The 13492-nt window shown below is 40.5% G+C and overlaps 1 protein-coding gene across 1 annotated transcript in view; it reads right to left on the bottom strand.

Annotated features, from left to right (window-relative positions):
- LOC308086810 (mucin-2-like) overlaps positions 1-13492 on the bottom strand; it is a gene marked incomplete at both ends in the record, with an annotated part of 73427 nt that overhangs the window by 24379 nt on the left and 35556 nt on the right. Inside the window, 12 exons of the mRNA XM_080430455.1 lie at positions 999-1103; positions 1299-1351; positions 2158-2416; positions 2849-2975; positions 3796-3890; positions 4330-4494; positions 4583-4586; positions 8141-8251; positions 9573-9711; positions 10526-10643; positions 11758-11883; positions 13063-13203. Of these exons, the coding sequence (XP_080286581.1) occupies positions 999-1103; positions 1299-1351; positions 2158-2416; positions 2849-2975; positions 3796-3890; positions 4330-4494; positions 4583-4586; positions 8141-8251; positions 9573-9711; positions 10526-10643; positions 11758-11883; positions 13063-13203 (1443 nt within the window). The remainder of the gene's footprint in view (positions 1-998; positions 1104-1298; positions 1352-2157; positions 2417-2848; positions 2976-3795; positions 3891-4329; positions 4495-4582; positions 4587-8140; positions 8252-9572; positions 9712-10525; positions 10644-11757; positions 11884-13062; positions 13204-13492) is intronic.

Here is a 13492-nt window from a genome sequence, read left to right as displayed (position 1 = left end):
AACTCAAATGTGCATGTAACCTGTATGCACATTTCACTTAAAAGACAATCAGCTGAAATTAACGGCAGGTGTAAACGTTTGTCTTTAGCGTAGCCTAGTGTGTGTGAGTGTGAGTGTGAGTGTGTGTGTGTGTGTGTGTGTGTGTGTGTGTGTGTGTGTGTGTGTGTGTGTGTCCAACTGAACGTTTTCTGTTTATAGATCAAGTACTTCCCAGTAGCCCCTCATGAAACTGACTTCTACTTCACTCCAAAACCAAAAGGCCAATTTTATTTTCCATTCTGAATGGCAGCAGGCCTAATATTATTATTGCATTTAGGCTATGTGCAATAATGCAGCTGAAAGCCAAAGTTCAGAGGCATTATATTGCCTTTTGTTAAGCTATTTTAAATGTTTTGAATTAATATGTCTTTAGTTTGCAAAAAATAACCAGAAGCAAAAAGACATTAAAACTATGAACTTCATTTTGTTTTTTACTTATCGTGAGACCTATCATTATCGAGGTAGTCAACAACGTTATTGAATATCGCATGCTTTCCTAATATCGTGCAGGCTTAGTGTCTAGACAACGTGGGCGCAAGGTGTGTGCGATGCCTGGCACTGGGCGGTAAACAGCATCGCGCCCGGCAGAAGATAGGGCCCTGCGTGCGCTAAGGCATTCACGAATATTGATTTTTAGTATTCAAATTATTCGACCTATAAGTATTCGAATATTCGATTAATCGATTTGATTATAGAAAATAAAATAATAAAAAAATTAAAAAAAAACGTTTTTTTTTTTTTTTTTTTTTTTAATGGCATTGATGACTCGACTCAAGGAATGCGAGTTGACGTCACACCAGAGCTCACAGCTGCGTGTCTGCTGTAGAAAAGCCATACAAAAAAAAAAAAAAAAGAAAAAGAATAATCGAATAGTGGTTTGATAGTCGAATAGTCGGTTTGATATTCGAATATTCGAATATTCGACTATTCGGTGAATGCCCTAGCGTGCGCGTGTGTACGTACACAGTCCACGTCCAGTGTTTGGCAGCTCCTCTGACATTCAGAACCTTTGGTTCCGGGTCCCACTCTGGAACAGTTGTAGAACACCATAGGATGGCTGCAGGCTGCAAGGGTACAAAATTACACTTTATTATAACTTTAATTACGCTGATCATTTTGATGCATTAAAACGTGTAATATTTCTTTTACACTCACATAACTCACTACAGTATGCGCCATAGATGAATCAATTGATTTAGTTAACGTCAGTGTACACGCAGTTTAAAGAGGAACAGTTTGTTTGTAAACATTAAACTTACATGAATTAGGGTTTGGCTCTCCAAGGCAGCTGAGATGTCCCATCTTACAGGTGCTGAACAAATACATAATTATGTATTACGATGCATGAATTACATAAACTTTTTTTTTTTTGGGGGGCGGGCATACCTTTATGACTTAAACCTGTGTGCAGCAGATTCCTAATAACACTCACCGTACAGGTGGACTATCGTATGGCCTACCATAGATATATATACAGTATGTAGATACCATCAATAGGCCTATATATACACACGTAGATTCTTTTTTCAGATACAATTCTTTCCTCCCGTTATATAGGGTCTACACCATGAAAATCACTTTTTTCTTGTTTTTTTGTATTTTTTGGGTCCCCAGTGTCTCTTGTACCCCAAAAAATGTTTTTATTTTTAATTCAGTCATTCCTTCTCATTTCATGGATTTCCAGAAATGTTTATGAGGTCACAAACATTATTGATGGCAAACCCAATGTTAAATGAAAAGTGCCCGAATCGCTCCGAAACTTTTTCTACCCCCCCTAAGTGGGGGTCTACGAACAAATACTTTGGGCTCTGATTTTGGCTCCGCCCCCCGGAAGTGGGTGAAACAGGCACCTCAAACACTTGGTGGAATTGTTCAAAAATGTTCAAAGTGTTTTTTTTTCGATTTTGTATTTTTCTTAGATGCTATATTTTTTTTAAATATTTTTTTTTATTAACAGACACAATTGACTTGGGATGAGTATATCTGAGTGATGATTTAGGCTCAAACTTTTGAAAAAGGTTTGAGGGACATACACCATATGATATTAAATATTAAAAACAAAAATTAAATTCATGGTGTAGCTCCTTTAACCCCCCCCCCTGAATATAACAGCCGTACCACATGATGCCGTCCTTGTTGATGACGACTTCATCAGGGAGCAGCGTTAAGCCCTTGTCATAACAGGGGCAGTCGGCGGGAGGCACACACTCCCCGGAGTCGTCCTGGTACGTCCCGTCGGGGCAGACGCATCCGTCCATGGGGGAGAAGGTGACGGAGCAGGTGGGGTCAGACTGGGCCAGGCAGCGGCATGTCCGCCTGGCGGACGGGATGTTGTAGCTGTATACCATGGTACTGGGGCAGGACGTCATGTAATTACCTGAGAGGGGGGTAATATGGCAAGATCAGTGGTGTAAAGCGGTGGTCCCCAAACCTTTTTGCTCCAGACCCAAATTGAGAAATGTCATGTCTCCCCGGGACCCAAACTAGTGAAAATAGCAGATCTACAAGCTCACAACGTGTCGCGATGTGACACGTTGTGAGCTTGTAGATATATATATATATATATATATATATATATATATATATATATATATATAATATGCAAATACCTATACTTAATTTAATTTGAGGTACTTTTAGTTTACTTGGGAGTATGTCCATCCATCCACATCTCACAGGCAAATATTGTACTTTTTACTCCGGTACAATTATTTGAAAACTTCAGTTACTTTACAGTTACTTTGGATTATTGTTACAATACATATACATTACTTCTGTTTACTTCAGACCTATCTATAGGCCTACTCACCACAGACAGATTTTCTCCAGCCGCTGAGCTGGACACCAGCAGCAGAGCAGGCGTGAACGTAGGAGGACATGACAGCACACATGCAGTCCTCACTCTTCTCGCAGTTACACGTGTCATACATGCAGTTCTGTTAACATAAACAACACAGTTACATGTGTCATACATGCAGTTCTGTTAACATAAACAACACAGTTACACGTGTCATACATGCAGTTCTGTTAACATAAACAACACAGTTACATGTGTCATACATGCAGTTCTGTTAACATAAACAACACAGTTACACGTGTCATACATGCAGTTCTGTTAACATAAACAACACAGTTACACGTGTCATACATGCAGTTCTGTTAACATACACAACACAGTTACACGTGTCATACATGCAGTTCTGTTAACATAAACAACACAGTTACACGTGTCATACATGCAGTTCTGTTAACATAAACAACACAGTTACATGTGTCATACATGCAGTTCTGTTAACACAAACAACACAGTTACACGTGTCATACATGCAGTTCTGTTAAAATAAACAACACAGTTACACGTGTCATACATGCAGTTCTGTTAACATACACAACACAGTTACACGTGTCATACATGCAGTTATGTTAACATAAACAACACAGTTACATGTGTCATACATGCAGTTCTGTCAAAATAAACAACACGTGTCATACATGCAGTTCTGTCAACATAAACAACACAGGTACACGTGTCATACATGCAGTTCTGTCAACAGAAACAACACAGGTACATGTGCCATACATGCAGTTATGGAAAGGAGACAGAATACAGAAACAACTCATAAACAACGTTGTCACACACGTGCCACACATGTGTGACTACGCCACCAGACTCCTATTCAGGAGTCCCGAGTTGGTGTTAGCTATAGACAGTACTCTCAGCATCGTCGCATGGCATCACATTGTGCTGGGACTTACGTCTTTATAGGTGTCAGGACTGATCTCGGAGTGACACGGAGCAAACACCCCCTGCTGGTCGGTCAGCAGAGCGCACCGGGGCTGTGCATACTTCTCTGTAACAACACACAAACAATTAGTTCATTCAATAATTAGTTTAGTACAGTAGATGTTCTGTAAGGAAATGTAAAATGTACATACCTACATAATTTACATAATTATCTCTATTTAATAGAGACTATTAATTGCATTGGAATTATGAATTAATTAATTACATTGTATATCTGCTGTCTTGACATCACTTCTATTTCAAGAAAACCTATTTCATGACTATGAATTATTCAATGAATTAGAATGCTGGTGCAATAAAGCGAGTTGATATAAACAGTGACTTTGAAAGATTTTTAGCAGTGGAGTGGAGAATATGTATTGATTGAAAATGTATTATTTATTTATACACAGTAACATTAATCAGTATTAAATGATGCATTTGTAACTACTGATAGTGTACAAATGACATGGTATTGTGTACGCAGAGATCATGGTATCATTTACCTTTTTCCATGCTCAGACTGCAGGGATTGTCAAAGTGTGTTTTGACGTCAGCACATATGGCGAGGTTCTTCCAGCTGTTGACGAAGCCCACGGCCGTGCCCTCCGTGACCCCGCCCAGGGTCATGAAGTCATCGCCCTGGTTAGAGTTGAAATTCCCACATAGACCTAAAACAAAACACAAAACAAAAACACTTTAATTAAAGCCATTATCATGATCTAATTATCACCCTGGTTACTGGTGAAGTTCCCACACATGCCTAAAAACACAAACACACACGCACACACGCGCACACGCACACGCACACACACACGCACACACACGCACACACACACACACACACACACACACACACTGGAGGGGCAGGGACACTCAGGGTTCATTGAGGGGGTTCCAAATGGACCCTTAGAGGTCTGTAACACTAAGTAACAGGGGTCCTTGAAATTATGAAGCAAAAGATAAACCTCCAATTTTATTCACAGCAGCAAACACAAGAACGACGTTTCAACTAAAGAACTATACTTTAAGCTCCTATTTCTTTCAAGTTTTAAACAATGTATGTATACCATGAAATTGTTTCTACACTTATTTTATCATTAAAATCTTGTCATGTGGGGGCCCGCTCACAATATTGCACAACGTGTCGCGATGTGACACGTTGTGAGCTTGTAGATCTGTTAGGGAGGGACTAGTGGAGAAGAGATCCAGTAGAATTAAAAGACAAGTCATTTTATGTTTGGTTGCGCTCGGGTGCTGCACTCTGAAAATACCAGATCTACAAGCTCACAACGTCTCGCAGCGCGACACGTAGATCGGCTATTTTCAGCATGCAACCAAGTGCAAAATCAGGCATTACGACGCCATCAAGGCACCGCCAAAATACATCTTAGTCGACTAAATCAACTGTAGATTTAGTCGACTAAACAAAAACTACAAAATTTCAGATGACTAAAACATGACTAAAAGCTAAATGGAATTTTATTCAAAAGACTATGACTAAAACTAAATCACAGTTCAAAATCATTAACGCCGTAATACGTACCACGGGTGTTGCCCCGGTGCCGGTGGTCTGCAGTGATGTAGAGCTGCATGACGGGCTGGATCTGGACCTGGAGCTGCACACCCAGAGACGTTTGGACCACCAGGTAGAAGGAGGACGCTCTGAACGTGGACACGCCAGCTGCAAGGTGGAGAAAGAAGGAGGGCTCTTTTTTTGGCACTGCTAAACCCGCACCCACTGCCCACTAGCCGCGAATTTCGGCCCATTACCCGTGAATTAGGGATAAGTGAGCTGGCACTGTCCCTAACTAAGCACTATTTTGCGGCCGCTATACCCGCTATTAATTATGCCTACTCCACTATTTGCGCCTGGAGGTGCGGCTGTGGGCGTGTTGTTGCATTATCCCCAAAATTGCTATCTTGCTCACACACGTTTGGGAAAGCATCTTCTCTTAAAGGCAATGGCATCTGGCACGGTGATTGGTTTTATTATTGTAACGCCCAAACCACACCTATGCATAATGTAACGGTAGTGCAGGTGTTTCGCGGGTAAGGCAGGTGTCCGAAAATAGAAACTTTTGCGGGGGAACGCCCCTTGCCTAGTGCTATATCCCAAATTAGTGCCAGTTCGGCCGTTTATAGAGCCGGAAAGGACTTACCTCAATGCATGTGTACACCCAGTGGTGGAAAAAAGTACTACATTTAAAAACAAATGTAGTAGTAAAAATACTGTAGGTGTAGGTGTAGTATAAATATAATATATAAATGTACTTCTATATATGTAGAAGTAAAAGTATTAATACTGCAATGAAGTAACTCTGTTACAAGTAAAAGTCTGGAAATCAGAATTTACTTGAGTAAAAGTACAAAAGTATTTCATATCAAAATGTATTTAAAGTACCAAAAGTAAAAGTAGTCATTATGCAGAATCATATATATCTAAAATGTATTAAATATTTTGAAAATAGCAGATCTAAAAGCTCACAACGCGTTCCATCGCAACATGTTGTGAGCTGTTTTGTAATGATAATTAAAATCTACAAAGTAACTAGTAACTAACGTTTTTCAAATAATTGTAGTGGAGTAAAAGTATAATATTTGCCTCTTAGATGGAGTGGAGTAGAAGTAAAAGTGTAGAAAATTGGAAATACTCCAGTAAATCAAAATAAGTTACTTTCCACCACTGTGTACAACAGTGTTCATTTTGATAACTAAAACTATGGCGAAAAATGTTTGTCGACTATACCTTTTTTTCACCGACAAAAACGAAATAAAAACTAAGCTATGATAGTTGACTAAAATCTTATGCTATTTAATCAACTAAAACTCAGATGATTAAAATATGACTAAAACTAAATGTCATTTTAGACATCTCACCAACAGAGAAGGGCAGCTCAGAGTAGATCCCATTTAGAAAGACTTTGCCGCTGGGCAGGATGTTGATGACCTGCATGAAAGAAAAGAACATGTTAGTAGATATGTCTGATGTATGAGTTCAGAGAGGCTGTTACGTAGTTAAAGATGGTGTAAGTGGTATTTTCTTTTGTTGAAATAAGTGTTTGTTTAATAAATAGTCTAAAACTGGACAAAAACTAACAAATTCAGTTGACTATAAAATATACTAAACTAAATGGAATTTTATTCAAAAGACTATGACTAAAACTAAATCAAACTTAGCTTGTGGAACCGTTGTTTTAATCTCTTTGTCGTCAGTAATAAAGAAACATTTCCGGCACTGAAGCTATGAGTGTGCGGCTACTTTGATCTACTGCCCAGTCTGGCGTGCGTAAATAGCCTTTAATGACCTTCAGGTCTGTAACTCTGAGAGTGCACGAATGGAACCAAATGGACCCATTTAACCCATTAAGACCGGGAACGCATCTGTGTGTCATTTTTAGATTTCTTTGGCTATTTAAAAATTGCAGATCTACAAGCTCATAGCACGGCACCGAGTGCCGCGCTATGAGCTTGTAGAGCTGCAATTTTTTTTAATTCGTGGTAAATTTGTGCAAATCTTTAAATATATATATTTTTTTTAAACCCCCCCAAAGGAATCATATTTGAACTCCCTGACAAGCACTTGGAATTGTAGGAGTTGAGGAATTTAGTTTGACTCTGTTCCACAAATACATATTGCAATGTAGCTCAGCTGTTTTGCCTCTTTCTTTGGTGATATTTGACAATTTGGCCAATGTTTGACAATTTTTTAATAGTATAGTTTATTGATTACTTTTGAAACAGTAATGGTCTTTCTTTTTTTGAAAGTCGTTCAATTGTCACTTTAGAAATGCAGATACCCTGTATACACTTATACTGTATGTTGGTTTGTTTACTGTTGAGTGAGAAAACAATGTGGCAGATTAAGCAAATCATCTGGGTACCCCCCCCAAAATCATTTGGGGGACCCCCCCTGGGGGTCGGGACCACTGGGCTGAGGCACTCCTTCATACAACCACATAATTGTCTTCCTGCAAGCTTTTAGTACGAGCGGCAAAGAGAGCAGCCGTGGCAGTAACTTGTAAATGTTTGGGATACACTGCACAATAGCTATAGTGAGGCTCCGCTAGATATCCTTATTTCTGAGTTGGTGGTTAGTTGGGCGGGCCACAAACGCTTTTTTGCAGGTAACTGCCTTCTTCAGGGTATTATTTTGAAAATGTAAAATCCTGGAAGCGTTTGTGGCCCGCCCAACTAACCACCAACTCAGAAACTATTTATTCTGCCGTGGGCCGGCACCACTACAAGGACTATGGTGTGCGTAGCATTCTCGTAAACACAAAATAATACATATTGTAGTGATGTGCATATACTCACTGTGTTGTGTGCCGGCAGAGCCAGGGTAACAGACTTCAGACACGTCTGGCTGGCTGTCAGTCCACACTGCTCCAGATCTCCCAGTAACACATACTGGTCGCCGGTAGAGTTCTGAAGACATAAACAGTGATGTTCACTTCAGAGAAATGGACTCATATACTGTATAGACCTGGAGATGAGCAACTTAGTAAGTTATACACATAGCACAAGTAGGTATAGCACAAGTAGGTAATCAAATAAGATAAACACACAACATACATATGTATACATACATATACATATACATAATGTATATGTGTATATATATATATATATAGCGATATTTGATTTGGTTTCCCAAAAATGTACCCTGTACCTTAGTGGCTAATAACTGCTGATATAGAGAGAAATGATGGATACAAATGTATACATTGTTTGCTAAACACAGGCTAAACACAGCCTACAGCCTACAGCCTACAGCGAGTAGTGCGATCGGCAGAGCGAATAATGTGAGGCGAGCTCCCAGCGCTCCAGGAACTGTACAAAAAGCGGTGCGTGGTCAAAGCCAAGCGCATCATCAAGGACAAGCACCACCCAAGTCACAAACTGTTCAAACCCCTACAACGACCGCGACCGGGCAAGGGGCTCTACCGCAGTATCAAGAGTTCCACCACCAGGTTCTGGTGCAGTTTTAATCCGGCTGCTGTCAGAATGCTGAATGAGGCATAAGCCTTGTTCAGCAGCCTGACAACAGGCGGTACTGTCCAGCTGGTCGCAGACTTTTCTGGCTCTTCCTGAACACACCTGTGGATTATACCAGGGACAAATGACCTGGACTTAGCTCCCCCTCGGACATACCTGTGGACTACACCAGTTACAAATGACTTTTTGTTGCACTCCCTCATGGAGCTACTTGCGGATTATACTAGGGTCAGTCTACCCTAGGTGGACACACATTGACCTTTTGCACCTTAATCCCATGTATAACGCACTGACTTCTTTTGTCTTTTTTATTGTGCTCTTTTTTTCTCTAAGCACCTTAACGTCCATAAGTATATCATGCACAGTATAAGTATAACATGCACAGTATACATACATTGCTGCTATGCTCAGGCACCTTAGTTTTTTATTATCTCAGGTACTTTGTAAATATGTAGATAACTTGTCTGGCCTTCTGTTGTTCTCTTGTTTTGATCTCCTTCCCACTTGCCCCCCACCCCTCTTCTTCTCCCCCCCCCCCCCCCCCCTCTTCTTTCTATGGAAATTAACGTTGCGATGGGAACGATGTACAAAAACGAATTTCACCCACTTTTTTACCTTGTAAACCTGTGATGTGACAATAAACCTGATTCTGATTCTGATTCAAAGTAACATGCCTTTAAAAAAATCTTGTTTGAAATAAAAAAGGATATAATTTAGTATAGAATGTTGGTAGAGAAAGCAGCTGTAGTACCCTGGCCAGCATGTAGGAGCAGTCTCCATGGAAGGTGTAGAATTGACCATCAAAGGTGTTAATGTGAGCCCCTCCCTCCACAGAGCAGGTTCCTGTGCACTCTTTCTCCTGACAGTTCCACTGGCCACCCTCACACACACTGCGGGGCGAGACAATGATGATGTTAGACACTGATGGACCTCAGAGGTCCTTGGGGGAGGTCCAGGGGGTCCCCAGCAAAATAAGGAAGATTTTAAGCCCAGGGGTCTTCAAAGTTTTTCAGGCCAAGGAGGACCCCTTAGCTGAGAGAGAGATGAAGCAGGGACCCCTACTACATAATAGTATAAAATTGTGTTGCAGATTAAACATTTTCATAGATTGCATAGATAGCTTCATAGACTGGTTTGACAGCACTATCATCAGTGTGTTTGTTTGTTTGTTTGTTTGTTTGTTTACACATTATATTTTCTATTTTCTATTAGATACATGTTAATATGTATTAACTAACTCTGCGGACCCCCTGTTGACATAAACATGTTTAGAACCACTGTTATAAACACACAGCAGGACAAGACATGAGGACAGACAGACAGACAGACAGACTGCATCTGCTGGTCTTATGCTATGTGTATGTAGATATTTTGTTTTTATGTTCTCTTTAACATGCTTCTTTAATGTCTGATTTGATTCCCCCTGCTCCCTTTCCCTTTCTACTTTTCCCTTTCTGAAAAATGGAACTTGTGGAAAAAGAAAAAAAGAAAAAGCAATAAAAACGTATTTACACCTGCAAACCAGTGATATGAAAGTAACGTTGATTCTTGAAACAGACAGACAGACAGACAGACAGACAGACAGACAGACAGACAGACAGACAGACAGACAGACAGACAGACAGACAGACAGACAGACAGACAGACAGACAGACAGACAGACAGACAGACAGACAGACAGACAAGCTCCATGCAGTGTCCTACCAGGTCTTGCAGTTTCCATCATAGGACTGTCCAGTTGTGTAGATCTTGCTGTTGTAGGTGCAGGAACAGTCTTTGAGCGGGATACAGCCTGTCTGATTCACATCATCCTGCACCATACCTGAAGGTTACACAGCATTATGTTACCCTATACATTACGTTATTAACATGAAGGTTACACAGCATTATGTTACCCTAACCCTATACATTATGTTATTAACATGAAGGTTACACAGCATTATGTTACCCTATCCAATATGTTATTCACATGAAGGTTACACAGCATTATGTTACCCTAACCCTATACATTATGTTATTAACATGAAGGTTACACAGCATTATGGTACCCTATACATTATATTATTAACATGAAGGTTACACAGCATTATGTTACTCTATACAATATGTTATTAACATGAAGGTTACACAGCATTATGTTACTCTATACAATATGTTATTCACATCATCTAGCGCCGTGCCTGAAGGTTACACAGCATTATGTTACCCTAACCCTTTACGCTCTCAAGAGTTAAATTATTGTTAAACATCTGCATTACTTAATTAAAGAATTGTTATTTTGATCAACGCTTGCCTGTTATCTCTCCTATGGTACCAACACCAATACAGCATGGAATTGTGGACAAAATCGTATGCAACGATAACAAAACAGTCTACGTTTTGGGTCTGAGAGGCTAAATCGGTGGGCTGATAATGTCTAATAAATCATGGACCTTGATGTGAAAAGGGTTGAAAACCACTGTCTTATGATGATGATAAGAATAGTAACAATCATTATAATGAAACAAACAACTATAATAGGACATATCATACTGTTATATTAATGGTCAAAGTTGTAAAATAAGGCAAAAATATAAGGTGTTAAAGGTGTGAAAAGTAATAATGCAATTTCGGGGTGCCATGGGTGAATACATTATGTATAGAGTGGGGTGCCCTCAGCCAAAAATGTTTGAGAACCGTGGATGTACTGGACTGTATGGACGGTCACATGCCTGTGTACCATAGACAGAAAAAATAAAAATAATAATGGACATCAATACGCCAATAGACTCTACAGACCGTACCCATCCGCTTGCATTGAGAGTTATTTCTTCTGACACCAGCAGGGGTAAAACAGCGAAACTACAGGCCATTCATATGAACTGTCACTTCCTATATAGACTCAATTTCATAGGCGGATGCTGGGCCCTTGGGTGTGTACAGTACGTGTGCCGTACCTTGGGGGCAGAAGCAGCCGTCGGTGCAGTGGGTGTCACAGATGTGGCTGGCAGTTGGGTTTGAGCAGGTGTCAGTGCAGGGACTGCCACACTCTCTGTACTCCATGTTGGCGGGACAGCGCCTCCCTGTGGACAAACATCACATCACACCTGGTTAATAGCAGCATGTGGTTTCCTGTATTTAAAGTTACAATCTGGGATTGATTTTAATTAATAAAATGTGATGTGTTGTGAGCTTGTAGATCTGCTATTTTCACAATTGTGTTTGCACGCCAGAACTGTATAGAAGTATAAAATAATTGGTTACGTGGCTTAAATGGTTAAAGGTAGGGTAGCCTACTGTTAGCCTGGTAACACCCCCCCCCCCCCTTATTATTGGGTGTGGCCTGCAAGCTTATCTGGGCGTTTCTGCGTCGTCCACAAAATAGACTAGCCTATCAGCGTTGGCCAACGTTGGCCAATCAGGTGGAACCCGAGTGAACCCGAATGGAGCCGAGTGCAGCCGAGCGAAAACAAACGGCGGCCATTAAAACTCTCTCTGCTGTTTTGTCCGCTGTTTTAAAACTTCAAAACACTCTCAAACTTATTTTTTGTGGCACGGAATTTACTTTTAAGATATTTTTCGGATAGCATTCAGTTGTTTAACTTCATATATGTGGTCAATCATGACAGAGCCTATTTAAAAAATAAAAATCAGAGAACCGGCAGGGGCGGGCAGTGATACTCTTGTATCCGTATAAAGTAACCTATTTTCGTCATGGCCCTTTCAAAAGTCCCCTTGCGTCACGTTGCTCTGTGGTGGTGGTGGTGGAACGAAACTGCTGATTGGCTGAACGGGTTGTCAGTCAACGGTAGGCTACTACTCCCGTCCAGTTCCCGCCCACAGCCAAAAATCTAAACAGGCCCTCATGCCAGACTCACTATTGAAATCAAATACAAATGAGATTTCCAGAGGGGGGGGGGTTACCAGGCTAGGGTACTATAAGTACGATTTATTTTTTTGGAGAAAAAAAAAACTTGTTCAAATCTCTTCTGATAGTAATCATTGCTATAGAGTGTTTGTTCAGTAACAGGGGTCTCCCTGTCTCTCCAGCTCTTTAATAAACAGAAAAGACTTGCCATTTTCAGCCAATCAGAAGAGACTACCCATTTGCCAGCTTAAATTGTGTTCCATTTCCAGTTTTGTCTGCTCATTTCTTTGTATCGTCACTTCCAATTTCACTTCCGTTTAATTTCAACAAAACAATCCACAGATGCAGCAGAATGGAATAAAAAAAAGCATGTGTCGGCTTGCGTGGTCCTTACAGCAGTGCTGGGGCGTCCTCCACTGACGCGGCGTGCGTCCTGCGTGGGCACACTGCCTGGAGAACTCGGACAGCGTGGTGCACAGACACATGTCACTGCTGCCGAGCGTCACGTTAGCCGCCACCGCAATGCTGTTGGTACCTGTCAACAGTGATGGAAAAAAGTACAACATTTTTTGTACTCAAGTAAAACTATCAATAATGCAATGTAGAAATACCCCGTTACAAGTAAAAGTCCGTAATAAAGAAACTACTAAAAGTACAAAAGTATTGGTATCAAAAGTAGAAAGTAGTCGTTGTCGTTGTGTCCCATTTCACAAGTTTTCAAATGTATTAAAATATTTTGAAAATAGCAGATGTACAAGCTCACAATGCGTCACATTGTGACGCATTGTGAGCTTGTAGATCGGCTATTTTAAAATGTCCAAAAT

This window comes from Gymnoscopelus braueri (assembly GCF_963280865.1).
Source record: "Gymnoscopelus braueri genome assembly, chromosome: 6".
Lineage (NCBI taxonomy): Eukaryota > Metazoa > Chordata > Actinopteri > Myctophiformes > Myctophidae > Gymnoscopelus > Gymnoscopelus braueri.
The sequence above is the reverse complement of the archived record's forward strand: the minus strand, read 5'-3'. Positions and strand labels throughout refer to the sequence as shown.